Source organism: Gopherus evgoodei, chromosome 5, assembly GCF_007399415.2.
Source record: "Gopherus evgoodei ecotype Sinaloan lineage chromosome 5, rGopEvg1_v1.p, whole genome shotgun sequence".
Lineage (NCBI taxonomy): Eukaryota > Metazoa > Chordata > Testudines > Testudinidae > Gopherus > Gopherus evgoodei.
The window spans coordinates 129,611,924-129,629,880 of NC_044326.1; the positions used below are offsets into that span (position 1 = coordinate 129,611,924).

A 17,957-nucleotide genomic window follows, 5' to 3' on the forward strand; every position below is an offset into this window, starting at 1 on the left:
GTAAGCTGCCTTACCTAACTCTAAGGATCTACACTAAAATTTAGCTCTCACTGATATAAGTCACCCACTACATCAACTTAATAACTCCACTTTTGTGAGAGGTGTAGTACTTAGGTTGACATAGGGCAACACAGCGTCCACGCAGACACTACATTATTTACATAATAATGTAAATATTGGGCCATGCATCCCTGGGCGGGGTGGGGCTGAAGCAGCGAGCCCTGCATGGCCAATAGCTCGGGCTATCAGCCCCAGAGCCCCAGCTGTCAGTAACCCACAATGCCCCACACAGTTAAGTCAATGGAAGCATTCCTGGTCAGGGGAAACACTGCTGACAAAGGGCACAGTGTGGACATGAAAAGCCCCAGTAATTACTGTGGTTGCTATTCGTCGACCTAACTTAGGCTGACTTAATTTTGTAGAATAGACTTGTCCATAGTGTGTGTGTTAAATAAAATTTTTTTCCACCTTGTATTTAGCTGCAATTCTCTGGATACACACTGTGATAAAGAACCCATGGCACCAAATCTCAGAGCCGGGTCTCCCCTTTCACAGGATCTCAAGGCTCTGCCTGAGCTCAAATATCTACACTGCATATTTTTATAACCCTGCAGCCCAGTTCAGCTGACCTGGGCTAGCTGTGGCCTCTGCATATCTTTCGCGGACCTGAAGAGCTCTCCATAGCTCATAAGCTTGTCTCTTTCACCAACAGAGGTTAATACAATAAAAGCATTACCTCAAACACCTTGGTCAAGTATCAGAGGGGTAGCCGTGTTAGTCTGGATCTGTAAAAAGTGATTAAGAGTCCTGTGGCACCTTATAGACTAACAGACGTATTGGAGCTCGTGGGTGAATACTCACTTCGTCAGATGCATGACACGACATGCATTTGACGAAGTAGGTATCATCCAAGAAAGCTTAGCTCCAAAAGTCTGTAGTCTAGAAGCTCCAATATGTCTGGCCACAGGACTCTGTCGCTTTTTATCAATCGACCTTGTTTCTTTAGCAATTAAAAAGATGTTAACCGTACAGCCATTCATCACAAATATTTATTTTTGTATTACATACCTTATTTTCTCATTGTTACTTTTCTCCTTGAACTCAAATTATGTCTAGCTGGTTATTACTGAACTTTGCACTGATTATATATAGTGTAATCAACAAATATAGCACTTTTCATCTTTAATGCACTCTGCAAATATTCACTAAACATCATTAGTGATAACGAAATCTTATTTTCACACTGAACCAAACATCACTAGCATGGCTGAATGCATAGGAGGAGCTGGTCACCTATTCAGTCTGCCTTATTTAAATCATACTATAAACAGGTTTCTATTGAAGCCATTGTTAACAACTCAACAGAAGTAAGAGCAAGGGAAAATACTAATGTTAGCTACATTTTGCACTAGTAGGCTAAAGAAAAAAATACTCATCTAAATAATAATTCCCCTTTTACAGTACATCATGTATGCCAATTTTCTGTAGGAAAATATAAGATCAATCTCTACAGCTATTTCTCTTTATTACCATTTCCCACACACTATTTCTGTTGCAAGAAGCCACACCTTATTCGCTCACTGCAAAGCCTTTACTTTGTAATTTGAGATGTTAACCTCCCCCCCCCCTTTTTTTTTCTCTTACTTTTAACAAAGCAGAACTCCTCTACAAGAATTAGACCACCTTTTACGTTACTTACCCAGATATCTGCCTTGGTAGTAACTGGCTTTCCTCCATAAAGATTGATCATTTCAGGAGCTCTGTATGACAGTGTTGTATATCTAGCAGAAAATAAGTCAAGTGGAACTGAGATGAAATGGAAGATTTGCAATATACCTTTATTACCCACCATTCATAAGCTAATACACACTAATCATTTTAGTGTGGATAACTGTCCACTACAGATTACTTACAGACTATGTAAAATAAAATCATAGACTTTAGGTTAGAAGGGACCATTATGGTCGTCTAGTCTGACCTCCTGTACAACACAGGCCACAGAATCTCACCCACCCACTCCTGTATCAAACCCTAACCTATGTCTGAGCTACTGAAGTCCTCAAATCGTGCTTTAAAGACTTCAAGGTGCAGAGAACCTCCAGCAAGTGACCTGTGGCCCCACACTGCAGAGGAAGGCAAAAAAACCCAGGGCCTCTGCCAATCTGCCCTGGAGAAAATTCCTTCTCAACCCCAAATATGGCGATCAGCTAAACCCTGAGCATGTGGGCAAGATTCACCAGCCAGACACCCAGGAAAGAATTCTCTGTAGTAACTCAGATCCTACCCCATCTAACATTCCAACACAGGCCATTGGCATATTTACCGCTAATAGTCAAAGATCAATTAATTGCCAAAATTAGGCTCCCCCATCATACCGTCCCGTCCATACACTTAACAAGCTTAGTCTTGAAGCCAGATATGTCTTTTGCCCCCACGGCTCCCCTTGGAAGGATGTTCCAGAACTTCACTCCTCTGATGGTTAGAAACCTTCATCTAATTTCAAGTCTAAACTTCCTGATGCCAGTTTATATCCATTTGTTCTACTAAGTCATTGCAGCATTCCTCAACAACGAGCGATGCTGTGTGGATTGATCATTGACCATCTATGGGGACATGGCAGTAGACATGCTGCTTATAGGTCAGCCAAAGTTTTTGTTTTATGGAAAGAATTTTCTGCTGTTTTTCTATACTTTTAGAAGAATTACACCAAGTTACAACTATTGCAAAACAAATATACCAAGTTTATGAACACAAAAAAAAAGTTTTGTCTAAGGTATCAACTGGAACACCTGATTTTAATAAAATTAGGGAAATGATCAAACATTTAGTTCTTGTTATAGATTATCTTTGGAAGCAGCTAAACTACACCTTAGATTGTGGCATTTTAACTTCTCATTTTTTGGTATTTTGTTCACACTACTCTAAGGTACTACAAATTAACAGATCAGTCCCCTAGTGAAGTTCTTAACATGAAGCTAATGCTAGAAATATGGAGCACGGAAAGAGAAAGATGGAGATAGAAAAGCCAAGAGTGATTTTTCAGAGCAGTACATCTACTACTATTTTTGGTAACTTTTCTTGATAATATTGCACTCAAAGCCAAAGCCAACTCAGATGCTGAAGTTGCATCTTTGAATTGATTCTTGCTAGTTAAAAACAAAGTATATTCCAGGATATTGAGTCTCATATTTGCAAATAACTGTGTGTTTATAAAATGTAACATATCATTCCCAAATGTACGTATCCTAAATAGTAGTTTCAAAAAGGTGTACATTTATTTTCCATTTAAGTCCTGAATAATACATAGTTACACTCTAGCATCAACTATTTTTAGCAGGCAAGAAAATAAACAAAATTTTAAACTTTAACATATATACAATGTCTCTGATTAAACAAAGTGGAAATGGCATGGGTGTTACTGGATCCATCATTAGGATAGATCTAGATAAGGGGTGGCCAACCTGTGGCTCCAGAGCCACATGCATCTTCAGAAGGTAATATGCAGCTCCTTGTATGGCCACCGACTCCAGGGCTGGAGCTACAGGCACCAACTTTCCAATGTGCCTCGAGGTGCTCACTGCTCAACCCAGGGCTCTGCCACAAGCCCTACCCCCACTCCACCCATTCCCAGCCTGCAGTACCCTCATTCCTCTCCCACACAGCCTCCTGCAAGCCACGAAACAGCTGATCGGGAGGTGTGGGGAGGGAGGGGGAGGCGCTGATTGGCAGGGCTACCGGTGGGTGGGAGGTGCTGGGAGAGGGGGCGGAGGAGCTGATGAGGGGCTGCTGACACACTACTGTGGCTCCTTGGCAATGTACATTGGTAAATTCTGGCTCCTTCTCAGGCTCAGGTTGGCCACTTCAATGTAGACCTTAGTAAGTTAGTATGAAGCCTTTTCCAGCATCAGCAATCACGTAGGCGGATTGAGCCGGCTCTTATTAGTTGTCTTTCAATAATACCCAGATATCTCAACACAGGATCAGGGCTTCACTGTGCTAACAAACTTGCACTTCAAATAACTCTGAATCTAAGGTCTCACAATTCTGCAATTAACCATGTGGTACAATAGTTCACTTTTATGCTGTAAAATGCAGGTCGGGGCCTAATAGGAAATAGCGAGGCTTAGAACACTGCAGGTTATTGGGGGAAGAGCTTGAGACGGGTAAAAATAACACAAGGTTGCATATATTCTAAGTGAAATGTATTATCTAGAGGCAGACTTTTCATCATTACAGGTCTGTTGCATCTTACGCTGGGGTTATGTTCTGCAGTCAGCGCGTAAAGCAAAAATCGCGTATAGTCAAAATTACATTGAGTGTAATGGCGGGCGGAATCACCCGCACTACAGGTACAGTATTAAAATTGTTATTTTTCCTCTTTTTTTGTTTTTGCCAACTGCGTAAAGCTGAAATTGCGCATGTTAAATGCGCGTAAGATGTGACAGATCTGTACACTCTACTGTTAGTATATTCACTTTAAATTTTGCAGGAATTGTCTGTAGGTTAACTGAAATAGCATCAACATTATCAGGTACTCCTACTATCTTGTTATGCCTGTTTTAGGTATTCGCATAGCCCCGATCATCACTAAGGAAGTGGAAAAAACATTACTGTTAACAGGAATTGTGCACTTAAATCAACACTTTGAACACTAATTTGTTCCTAGCTAGGCTCTTATGTTTCCATTAACGTATATAACATGTAATAAGTTCTGTGCTGCTAAGAAAATTAATTAGTGCTTACGAATAGCCATTTAAGTGAACTTACTTTTTAATTTCTTCTTCAACTACATTAACACCATCTTTCTGAGGATTAAGGAATTTGTTAGTGGCACTGCCAAAGTCACAAAGGACATAGTTTCCATTGTCATTCAACAAAATATTCTCTACCTTAAAAGGAAAAATGAAACAATCAGGTAAACTGACAAAATGAAATAAATGAAAAAAACAGGGTAGTGACCAATTTTATAGAAAGCACCTAAGTCTTCCCTCTAATTTTAGTTAGTGATGACAAGCCTGCCATGTACTAATATCCTGAAAATTCAAAAGAAATTTAGCATTAATAGTACAACTATAACTTGATCATTACCTCATTAGGCCATCAGTAGTGCCAAAATCTATTCTACAAGAATGTGACGCCTAACCTACCTAACATTTTTCATTTAATCTTCTGGGTACAGTTCTGCAGACAGACTTTGTTCGCCTCCCCTTATATAAGTGGGCAGCTTTTGCACACTATGAGATGTCTTCCACATTACAAGCCATCTTTTGACAGCTGCTCAGTAGCAGCAAACATTTCAGCTCATTACCTTTTACTGGAACTCTTACCTTCAGGTCCCGGTGAACTATTGGGGTTTTACAGTGATGCAACCTGGCAACAGCTTCACAGGTGTCACAAAATATCCTCAGTACTTCTGGCTCAGTAAAGCCTGTCTGAAGTCTCTGATTCATCTGATTCACGACTTGTCCCGCTACAGTAGAAACATAACTTTGTAAAAGTAACAACTTTTTAACGATCTTTCAAAACGTTGTGTGACCTTTAATCAAACAAAGTTGGAGTTTCTATTTAAAATGTTACCTACATGCACTATAGCCAATCAAAAATTTTCAACCTCTTTTCAAAAAATTAAACAAGTTCTTAATCAACCACTCTTGCGGTTTTCCAAACAGGGCTAATACCAACCCCCACCCCCATACATGTACAGAACAGGCAGAGTTAGTTACCCTTAATTTATTTATACCTAATAAGAATCCACTGCTCCCAAACAGAAGGTAATTCGGTGTTCAATCCCACTTAATGGTGGCAAAAGGAATTTTTGGAACTGAAATATGAACCTCCCACACGAACACACTTGCTAATCTTTCCCAAATCCTTCCAAAGCTGAGAAGGCACAAAAACTACAAAGCCTATTATAATTTGGAAGTACAGAAATAAGCCACCACGCAGATGGTCACTATTGCAATTCTGACATCTGACATCGTTTCTTTCACCTGCCTAAACAAAAACTAGTTTGATAAATATAGGGAAAGTATGTCCTAAGAATTCAAGTCTTATTAGGGAGGCAAATTACAAGTAAGAAATCTGTTTTTTTTCCTCCTCTATTGGATTCACTGTCTTGGACAGGAGTCCTAATGCATGAGAAGTAACACTCAACCACCATATAGGGAAAGTAATAGGAAGTACCAGCGCAAAGAGTATCACAATAACAAACGGTGTAGGACATGTTCTAGCTCAGCTGAAAGCTATGGGGCTGCATGCAGGAATCAATAGGTGAAAGTTCTCTGGTCTGTTTTTTTATATACAGAAGGTCAGACTAGATGATCATAATACTTCTTTCTGTCCTTAATATCTATGGACTCAGTGACAAAAGTGACCACTGTGTAACTGTGCAACGAAATTAGAATTAAACAGAATAGGAAGACACAATGGAGACTATTCAGCAGTCTTTGAACTCAAGATTTCCGCATGCAAAACGAATAATTTTCTCTAACACAACATTTTATTTTTTAAAATGTACATCTTTATTCTGAAAAGCATGGACAGCTGACAGATCTGTTGCTCAAGAACTACTATCTGAAGAAACCAATTCACTTTTTCTATTTCAGAAAGAATATATTGACCAAATCACAGTGTTGCAGGATTTTTTTAGAGAGGACTTATGTAACACAGTGGAGGGAGAAACATATCTCTGGCTGAATGAGCACCAAACTCTCAGAGGAAGTTCTTGGATTACTAGTAATGTCTGGTGATCACAGAGTCATTTCTTGCACTATATTCCACTAAAGTGGAAAAAATAAAGAGAAAACTTGTTTCCCAGAGACAACTCCCTTGTAAAAGGATCTCACAGAGAACCAAAGAGAAAACATCTATTATCCTCAGTGCAGGCAGACATACTGGAAGGAAGGTGTAGTCAGTTCAGCAAGTGTACCTCCAGAGAGGTTTCAGAGAGCTTGATTCAGACACCAATACCTATTAATTATGACTTCAAAGCAGCGATCAAATGAGAAATGAATTTATTAGCTCAATTTTCTACTCCATCTATACTGCAATCAAGTTAAATTTACATTTAGAAAAAGAAGTTTTTTAATTGCTCATCATATCACAGAAGCATAGAGTATCAGGGTTGAAAGGGACCTCACGAGGTCATCTACTCCAACCCCCTGCTCAAAGCAGACAGATTTTTGCCCCAAATCTCTAAATGGCCCCCTCAAGGATTGAACTCACAACCCTGGGTTTAGCAGGCCAATGCTCAAACCACTGAGCTATCCCTCTCCCTCTCCTGTTCTCATGTTATACTTAGGGCCCTTCGTTTTCAGTTATTTTATTTTTCTGAAGAATGTATCTGTTTATTAATGACGACAAAAACACGTGAAAATTGGAGGAAAACATTTAATATTTCTGGGCAAATATAAGGGTTGATTTTGGTGGACAGAAGGATGGGGGAAAGTATTCAGTAAAGTAATGCTTTGATGAATGGAACTCAAAACACAATGCCAACTGTGAGTTTAAGAAAATATCATCTCTAATCCCAAAATAAAACTTTTCATTTGAATAAACAGTTTCCTGTTGTAGACTCGGAACTATTAGCCTATAAATATTTCCTTTAGTAATTAGGCCACACCATTTGCAGCACATACACTCAACTTCATCCTTTTCTCCCTTTTTTTTTAAACCAAAAAAACAACCTTTTGAATACTTCCTTCCTTGTGCTCTGAAATGTATTCTGATACAGATTTTCCCCATTTTAGTATGTCAGAGCTTTAAACTATTAGCAGATAACAGCTTGAAATGTATACATGGTGGGCGTGAGATTCATGAGTACATTCAGATGCATACGCACTTCAGGAGCTTGAATGCATGCCTGTTCATTTATTGTGTGCGTCTTCCAGACTAATACATAAACTTACTTCAACAGGCACCTTTGCATGTACACACACAGACTAATGTATCATCATAATACATCTCATGCAATACATTGTATTTTCCTAATAAATCAAGTTATATTTTATATATATGAATGATACAAATGTAGGGTGAAAGAAAATCAGAAAAAAAACCCCAAAGAATACTTTTAGTAAAACCTGGGGTTGGTTGGTTGGGTTTTTTTTGTTTTGTTTTAGGTTTTGTTTTTTGTTTGTTTGTTTGATTTTTAATAAAAATCAGTTTACACTGATAATGAAGGGGCTTAGTTATACTACACATAGAATACTTTCTTTTATGAGATTATGAGCCTTACTTTCAGATGCTAGGAAAATGTAGCTCCTACTAGTTTCAAAACCACACTTCTTAGAACATAAGAATGGCCGTACTGGGTCAGACCAAAGGTCCATCAAGCCCAGTATCCTGTCTTCTGACAGTGGTCAATGCGCCCCAGAGGGAATGAATAGAGTAGGTAATCATCAAGTGATCCATCCCCTGTCTCTCATTCCCAGCTTCTGGCAAACAGAAGGGAAAAAAAATCAAGTAGTATCAGTTTACTTAGCTTACATTAATATCAGCAAGTGGACAAGCCATAAATTTTTAAGATTTTACATACTGAAATTCAAAAGTTTAAATCTCAGAAGTATGCAAAATCAAAACACTACTCAAGATTTGAGCTGAATTGGTGAAATGAGTCGAGAGTCAATTTTTAGATGAACAGTTGCAAACTATACTTATGCTATATAAACATATGTTTAAAAGACACTATTAAAACTATCTGCAGTGTTGTTATAGCTGTGTTGGTCCAAGAACATTAGAGAAACAAAGGGGATGAGCTGTGAGGAGCTTGAAAGCTTGTCTCTTTCACCAACAGAAGTTGGTTCAATGAAAGATATTACCTCAGGCACTATTAAAACTGTAAAGTGAAGCATTCAGAAGTCCTACTTATGCACTGAATGAGGCAGAGGCAAGAGTCTGAGCAAGGGTAGTATGTGATCATGTAATTAAAGGCTGTGTCTCCATTAATGCATTTTGATAAACAGAAGCTGCACAAATAGCAACCGGAATTCTACAGTTTTGGTAATCTGAGTGCTCAACTTCACAGCCTTAAAATCCTTTTAACAGTTTTTTTCATGTAATTTCCTCAGTTTTCAGTTTTTTAAAACCACCAAGCAACATCATGTGCAACTGTACCAAGATCCTGTATGGATTTTCAATAGGATATGAACCCAGAAGCTTCAAATTCATGTCACCCTTTCTACCATCTCAACTGGAATAAAATGGAGTTACATCTCACTAGTGAATCTGTACCAACCTAGGTAAAATTCTGAGACAGTGTAGCTGAGTGGATGAGACCTGGTCTGCCTTACTGGAAAAGTGACCTTGTGCAAACTCTCAGTAAGCCCTTTTATATGATAAACCCTACCTTAAGAAGGGGGAAGGTATCAGGTCTTGTTCATTGAGCACTATGAAAAGAGTAGTATTAGTGGAAAAGCATGGTCTTCTGGCCCCCTCTCCTAAACTAAAGATGCTTTTTGATAGGGAATACAAGAGCAATATCCACAATTGCATCACCTATGTTATCCCTTGAGGTTTAGTTCTGTACCGAACAATGCAGGAGCTTTCTTAGTCTTGTGACTTAGACTAAGTGATCAGCACAGTGATAAAACCATCCCCTAAACCAAGTACATAAAGGTGCGGAAAAGTTTAAGAACTATAGTTATTTAACTAAACTAAGTACAACAAGAGAAAAGGCAGCTGGAAATCTGAGGGGTACAGCAGACATTCCCTTTACCCTCAGTCAACAGGAGAAGTAGTAGTAAATTCAGGCTGTAAATGTTGAGCACTATGGAGGCAGCACTCACATGGCTCCCAATTAGCATAGCTTTCTAGAAGGTTGCAGAAGCATACAAAAGAGTGCCTCACAGCAACAGTGAGAATACATACAAGCTACAACAACAATGCAGAATCTGACTGGTCTTTCAAAACAGAGATCCAAGGATATCACATCAGGCAGTTCACAGAAGGCCAACTGACAAGCACTTTACTCTCACTCACTGGTTCTACTGGCAGTGCAGACAAAGGCCAAATACCCTCAAAGGGAAGGTACCTGAAGCATTTTAAGCACCTAATGCGTAGGCTTATGGAGAGCATTTTATTTTCACATGGAGCAGACACAGTGACTTTGAAATCCAAGCAGTTCTCCAGATTTGCCATAACTGGATCCTAACACTTTTCAAAATTTGAGCTAAACTACCAGAATACATTTCTATACAAAAGGGGAAAAACTCAAACTATACTAGTAAATTTAAGAAGCTAGATATTTGAAAAAGAGGGAATGATTCTGAAGCCACTTGTATTGCCTAAAACAAAAAGAATGGTTATAGATCAGGACATGAGACACCATTATTTGGACCTCCATGGCCTCCATCCTCCACTGAATAAACTGACTTAAAACAATTTAAGGAATCAGTATGATCAGACTGCATGTTACCTTTCAGTTCATTATCTGGAGCAGCAGTTTCATGAGTGAAAAGATATTCAGTTTTGCAAAGTCTTCATTCCCAAATCAATGTACAAATGTATTTTGAGATTTGTTAGAGAGAACAAGGAACTGGGACACTTTACATACATCTCTACCCCGCTATAATGTGACCTGATATAACATGGGTTCGCGTATGGCGCGGTAGCAGTGGGGCTCCAGCAGCACTTTAAAGGGTCCAGGGCTCTGCCTGCTGCAGGGAGCCCCAGACCCTTTAAATCACTGCTAGAGCCTGGCCACCCCTACCCTCGGGCTGTGGCAGCGGGGCTCCACCAGCGATTTAAAGGGCCTGGGGCTCCCACAGTGGCTGGAGCCCAGAGCTCTTTAAATCACCGCCGGATCCCTGCCGGCCCTACCCCGATATAACGGAGTTTCAGCTATAATGTGGTAGGGATTTTTGGCTCCCCATAACCCCGTTATAGCAAGGTAGAGGTGTATTTATGTAAACATTTATTTTTTTTTCCCTCTTTTCTGGTCAGATCTTGATATAAAGCAGTGTAGGATGAGCTTTTCAATATTCCCAGATTCATTCTTTCTAATACTTAAGAACAAAATCAAGTGTGATGGTGTTTTCAGTGGTCTTGACCTTAATTAAGAAGATAAGCGTGTTTTTTCCCAAAATACATATCACATCTTAGGAGATAACCCTAGACGCTAACTTTAAGAACATTTTATTTATGTTCATAAAAATAAGAAATCCAGCAGTAGTTTACTTACCTCGACAATATTCCATTAAGATGAGCACCTCCCACACATTGTCGCTAACAGAATTAACAGTACAATCTAAATAGCCTACAATATTCTTGTGCCCAGAGAGTTCTTTCTGAAACCGAAAAAAAAAAATCAAATCACATTTGGAATAATTAACATTTAAATAAAGTCTAGAAAGTATAAAGATAAGTCTGTATAGAGACAGGAGAATTCTTGGGAATGGAGTCTTTCATCTCTCACCATGCTTGAAAAGTCCCAGGTAACTGTTAAAAAAGCATTCTAATAGCTACTTAGGAGCTTACGTCAAGTGAGTAGGTATCAACTACAATTCCCAGGGGACAAGTGCCCACATCAAAGAAAATATTAACAGTCAACCCCATCTTAGACTCAGCTAAGCACTAAGAATCAAACAGAGCATAAACATAATTCCGCCAAAAGACAGGACAGTGTGAACATGCTTGGATTGCCACTATTTATGCTGCGCCCAAATAGGCAGTCGGGTTCAATTTACAATACTGTCAATTTGGCAACTTGATAAACACTAAGCTCACTTCAAAAGAAAAATGTTCTTTGTGAATTTCATCATTAAGAAACTCCAAAAGGTTAAGATTTAGCAGCTATACTGCAAACATTAATGGACTGTGTGTTACATTAAAAAGGACTAATGGAAAATAAGTCAAAATCCAGGCAACTTGATCCATGCCTACTACAAAGTTAACATATGGTCAATCTCCAGAACTGTCACAATCCTTGATTCTAAGAGGACTAGTGGAAAAGTTATGAGAACTTTCCCTCACAAACCATGTGAAAGTTACACCACATGAACCTTCAGTGGGTGCAGAAGCTGCTTTTTATAATTAGAGACAAGGAACTCCACCTCTAATGTACCCTACTAGAGAAAAACCTGATCAGGGAACTATTTATTAGGGTCCAAAACCAGCTCATACTATGACAGCACTCTCTTTTCCAGTTACAGTAACTCCTCGCTTAATATTGTAGTTATGTTCTTGAAAAAAATGCAACTTTAAGCAAAATGATGTTAAGCGAATCCAATTTCCCCATATGAATTAATGTAAATGGGGGGATTAGGTTCCAGGGAAATTTTGTTCACCATACAAAAGACATATATTATATATATACATACATATATATTCACACACAGTATAAGTTTTAAACAAACAACGTAATACTGTACACAGCAATGATGATTGTGAAGCTTAGTTGAGGTAGTAAAGTCAGGGGATGGAAGAGGGTGGGCTATTTCCCAGGGAATGTCTTACTGGTAAATGACGAACTAGCACTCAGCTGAGCCCTCAAGGGTTAGCATATTGTTGTTAATGTGGCCTCACACTCTACAAGGCAGCACAAATAGAGGGAAGGGAGACAGAGACACACTGTGTGTGTGGGGGGGGGCACACTGCCCCTTTAAGGACACTAACCTCACTCTAAGTACACTGCCTTTTTAAGTAGATCAGCAAGTTGAGACAGCAGCTGCTGCCAGCAAGCTCCCTCCATCCTGAGCCCTGTTACCCGCCCCCCCCACTCCCCTTAGTCTATAGAGATGGGGTAAGTGGGGGGAGGCAGGAGCAGGGGGACACCCCTGACATTAGCCCTCCTCTTGCACCCCCCCCTCCCAGGAGCAGCTCCAAGGCAGAGGGCAGGAGCAGCACGTGGTAGTGGAAGGAGGGACAGCTGAACTGCCCAGCAACTGATCGTCTGCTGGGCAGCTGCCACACAGGGAACTTAGGGGAGTGGGGAGCTGATGGGGGGCTGCTGGCCCACCCCGGTTCCAAGCCCCCACCAGCTAGCTCCAATGGGCTGCTCTTCCTGCAAGCAGTGGACAAAGCAGGCAGCTGCCAAACAACGTTATAAGTGAGCATTGCGCAACTTTAAACAAGCATGTTCTCTAATTGATCAGCAACGTAACAATGAAACAATGTTAACCGGGACAACTTTAAGTGATGAGTTACTGTAGTTAAGTAGCCAAAAGCAATGTATGCTGGACAATTCCCAGTCATACCTTCATAGATTCCAAGGCCAACTGGGTCTATTGCAGTCATCTAGGGTGACTTCCCATATAACATAGACTGTATAACTTTCCCCAAATAATTCCTAGAGCATATGTTTTTAAATCAAGATGGGATCTTTTCTAAAATGGTCAGTGACAAGGAATCCACTATGACCCTCCATAAGTTAATTATTCACTATTAAAAACGTACACCTTATTTTCAGTCTGAATTTGTCTAGCTTCAACTTCCAGCCGTTAGATCATGCAATGATCACGCATATCTCCCCATTAGAATGAAGAGCCCATTATTAAGTATTTGTTCCCCATATAGGTACTTATAGACAATCATATCACTCTTTAACCATCTTAGTTAATCTAAATAGATTGAGCTCCTTGAGTCACTCTAAGGCAGATTTTCTCATCCTTTAATCATTCTCATGACTCTTCTCTGAACCCTCTCCAATTTTTCAATATTCTTCTTGAATTGTGGGCACCAGAATTGGACACAGCATTCCTGCAGCGGTCATACCAGTGACAAATACAGAGGTAAAAATTACCTCTATTCCTACTCAAAATTACCTGGTTTATGCGTTCAAGAGTCAATCACATAAGCCCTTTTGACTACAGCGTCACAGTGGGAGCCCATATTCAGCTGATTATCCACCATGACCCTCAAATATTTTTCAGTCACTGCTTCCCAGGACCGAGTTCCCCATTTTGTAAGCATGGCCTACATGCTGTGTTCCTAGATGTGTGCATTTAGTTATATTAAAAAACATGATGTTTGCACATGCTCAATTTACCAAGCAATCCAGACCACTCTGTATCAGTGACCTGTCCTCTTTCTTATTTATCACTCCCTCAGTTGTGAGTCATCTGAAAACTATCAGTAATGATTTTTGTTTTCTTTCAGGTCACTGACAAATACATGCTAAATAGCATAGGGCTAAGAACTAATCTCTGAAGGACCTCCTCTAGAATCACACACCTGCTTGATGATGATTCCCCATTTACACTTATATTTTGAAACCTATCAGCCAATTTTAAATCTATTTAATGGGTGCTGTGTTAATTTTTCTCATCGTTTAATCAAAATGTCATGCGGTACCCAGACAAATGCCTTACAGAAGGCAAAGTATATCACATCAGCACTATTCCCTTTATCACTCAAACTTCTAATCTCATTAAAAAAAAAAAGATACCAAGTTACTTTGGCAGAATCTATATTCCACAAACCTATGTTGATTGGCATTAATTATATTACCCTTCTTGAATTCTTTATTAATCAAGTTCCATATCAGGTGCTCCATTATCTTGCCTGGGATCAATGTCAGACTGGCAGGTCTATAATTGACCCTTGTCATCCCGTTTACCAATTTTAAGTATTGGTGTAACATTAGCTTTCTTCTGCTCTTCTGGAACTTCCCCAGTGTTCCAAGACTTATTGAAAATCAACATTACCAGTCCAGTTCCAGTAAGCTCCTCTGTTAGCTCTTAAAACTCTAGGATGCAAGTTATCTGGACCTGCTGATTTAAAAATCTTTAATAGCGGTTATTCAATATGCTCCCGAGATAGCAGTGGAATGGAAAGAGTGTCTTCATATGAGACTACATCATATGTTTTTTCTCAAATGCAGAACATAAATAGGTATTGAACACTTTTTCCTTTTCTGCACTATTAATAATTCTACCATTGGCCTCTAATAATGGAGCAAAGCCATTAACAGGATTCTTTTTGTATCTATTTTTTTTTTTAAACTCATTGTCCTTAACTCTGCTAGCAATAGATTTCTCCTGGTGTTCCTTTGCTTCCCTCATAAATTTTCTAAAAATTCTAGCTTTCAGTTTATATTGACTGCTACTTACATCTCCTTTCTTCCATCTATGTTTAATTATTATTTAATAGCAGTCTTCATTTCCCCTCCAAACCAGGTCAGATTTCTAACTAATACTGCCTTCTTCCTTGATTGTGGCTTTTGGAGCATCTAATAAAGCGTTCTTAAACAACTTCCAATTATCATCCGCAGGGATGGTTTTCTACATAAAATAATTAAGACCCTTGCCTCCCCATAGATTTATGGAGAACATGGTGGCACTGTCAGAATCAAGAGAACTTTTTGAAATACTGGTCTTTAACAGTCACTTTGATCAGGATCACTTGTCATGGTCTAAGGATCTTTTAAAGAGTTATACAGTATATTTTAAAAGATCTGTTGCTCACCAGGAAGAAACATCAGATCAAAGCCATGAACCTGTGAATATGCAGCCATATACAATATGCTTCAGGTATCAGATGCTGCTCAGAATGGACTTGATAAAATTATAATACAGGCAGTACACGTGAATGTTGTTCTGCAGAGATATTGCCCTGGTTGTTGTAACCTAGTACAGGACTGTTATGGGTTTGAAAGGATTTTCTGGCCAATTTAAAAAAAAATAATCAAGAACTTCTGCATTCTTCATGTTTGCTTCGCATCTATCTTTGTTATTTCTTTGGTTTAAGCTCAACTATGAGCCAAATCCTTAAAATTTAAGAGATAATTAAGTATTTGTTCCCCAGATAAGTACTTATAGACTGCGATCAAATCTTTCTCCGGCACTGAAGCCCAGTTCACTATCTCTAAGTATATAAAACAAGGATTCCAACCACAATTTCCTGTTCCACATGCCATACAAGACCCAAGGACTTTTGTATTAAAAAGTGGGGCCATGAAAAGGAAATAAATAGCATGGACACTAAGCAGTGGTGCAAGCACAGTGGTATGGTATACTGTACCAGTAAGGTATTTAAAGTTGGTACAGTGTACTGGAAAGACACAGGAAGAGCCTGCCACAGCCGTTCCACTCAGCTGCATCTCTCAAGTCCTCCTGCCTGAGGTCTGTACAGCAGAAGTCTGCGGCACAGTGGAAAGAGGACAAAGTCCCTCCCCATCCCCCTCCCAACGTGGAATGAATGTGGATCACGGGGAGGGGACGGGGACAGCACAGGGGCCCCAGGCTCTGGGCGGGGTCACATGGGGAGGTCCCATGCCCCCCCACTTTGTGTTCCTCCCATGAGTGCAGCATACCAGCAAGAAATGATTTCTACTTGCATCACTCATACTAAGTGAGGGCACATGACCAAGCAGCCGCATCTTCATATTATTTCTCTCATGTCTAGAGTGGGGTTGGCGTAAAAAAGTGTACTGTCTTACTTAAGACATCTGCTCATTGCATAGTGTTTCAAATATAAAGTTCTTACTGCTTTCTTCTCAGGTAGAAATTCCAAAACTAAGATTAAATGAGGTTGGATTTTGGGTTTTTTAGCACATCAGAATGGCTTACCAGGTTCCAACCAGTTACACCTGTACAAACACATTGCAGACTAGGTTATTACAAGCATCATTTAGCCAGCAGAACCTTGATTGTCACATACAGTGCTTTCAGAGCTTACAGGCAGAATTCACAGGTCTGGCAAATTTTATTTATTTATTTTTTTAAACGGAACACATTTGACACAGAAACAAATTAACTATGGAAACCTACATTGCCATTTTTACCATCACTTTTGCAGAATTATACTTTAGAATAGTTTTAATGTTACGTGTTATATGGAACACTTTAATTGATATGGGGAATTATGATTTTGAGGTTTGGAAAGGAGGCATTCCATGAGAGGTTCTCTTTCTAAATTTTTTACCTTGTGAATCATGTGAAAGAAGTTATATGCTGTCTTTTTTTTTTGGTAGTGCGTATATTTTCTTTTATACATGGAACAGAGTTTGTCTTACAAGACAAGTGCAGTAAATTTGCATGTTCTCAAACCTTTTAACTAGGACTCAGAAGGCTGAAGAGCATGAACATATTAGCAATAGCTTTCAGGAAACAATAGTGTTTAATGAAGAAATTCTAACATAGGCTATTGGAGTACAAATAGAGATACATACTGAGATTGCTAAAAAATGAGACTTTATGCAATGTTGGGCCCTAAGGCATTTGCACACTGGCCTTGGCTTGCTGCAGTAACACCAGCAAAGGTGCCTGCACTTCACCTTCACAGATCAGTCACTCCAGATACCCTGAATCAGGGATCAAGACTTTTTCCCACCTCTTCACTCAGTATTTATTATGTATTTATCTTTTCAGTGCATCTCAGCCGCAGCCACAAAAGCAGCAACCATCTTTGAGAGAGAAGGGGTTCACAAGAGTTTCTATCCAATTCTACTCCCTGACCAGCTAAGAGTTACTAAAGCACAATTCACATTCCATCTTCCAAACGTAGAGGATATCTATATTCCTAATCTCACCCCTAGAAAAGTAAAACTGCAAAATTTCCGTTCAAATCCAGGCCTGCTACATACCATCAAATAGCTGCTTTACTTACCATAATTGTTATTTCTCTTTTGCAAATGTTGAGGTCAGGCACATTATTAACATACATTCGTTTCAATGCACAGCGTACTCCACCATGGGTACGCACCAGGAACACAGTGGAAAAGCCACCTGAGGAAAAAAAATTACAGAGAAGTCAGACACTTGAGTTTCCATTATTCCAGCAGTTCTCGAACTTTTGTACTGGTGACCCCTTTCACACAGCAAGCCTCTGAGTGTGACGCCTCCTTATGAATTAAGAACACTTTTTTATATTTAACACTATTATAAATGCTGAAGGCAAAGCATGGCTTGGGGTGGAGGCTGACAGCTTGCAACCCCCTATGTAACAGCCTCACAACCCTGAGGGGTCCCAACCCCCAGTTTGAAAACCCCTGCATTATTCCTTTAAAAATAACACTTTTT

General features: G+C 39.5%; 1 protein-coding gene across 1 annotated transcript in view; it reads right to left on the minus strand.

Annotated features, from left to right (window-relative positions):
• BMP2K (BMP2 inducible kinase) overlaps positions 1-17,957 on the minus strand; it is a 116,264-nt gene that overhangs the window by 65,811 nt on the left and 32,496 nt on the right. The window contains 5 exon segments of the mRNA XM_030565116.1: positions 1,700-1,781; positions 4,768-4,889; positions 5,328-5,470; positions 11,180-11,285; positions 17,545-17,663. Of these exon segments, the coding sequence (XP_030420976.1) occupies positions 1,700-1,781; positions 4,768-4,889; positions 5,328-5,470; positions 11,180-11,285; positions 17,545-17,663 (572 nt within the window).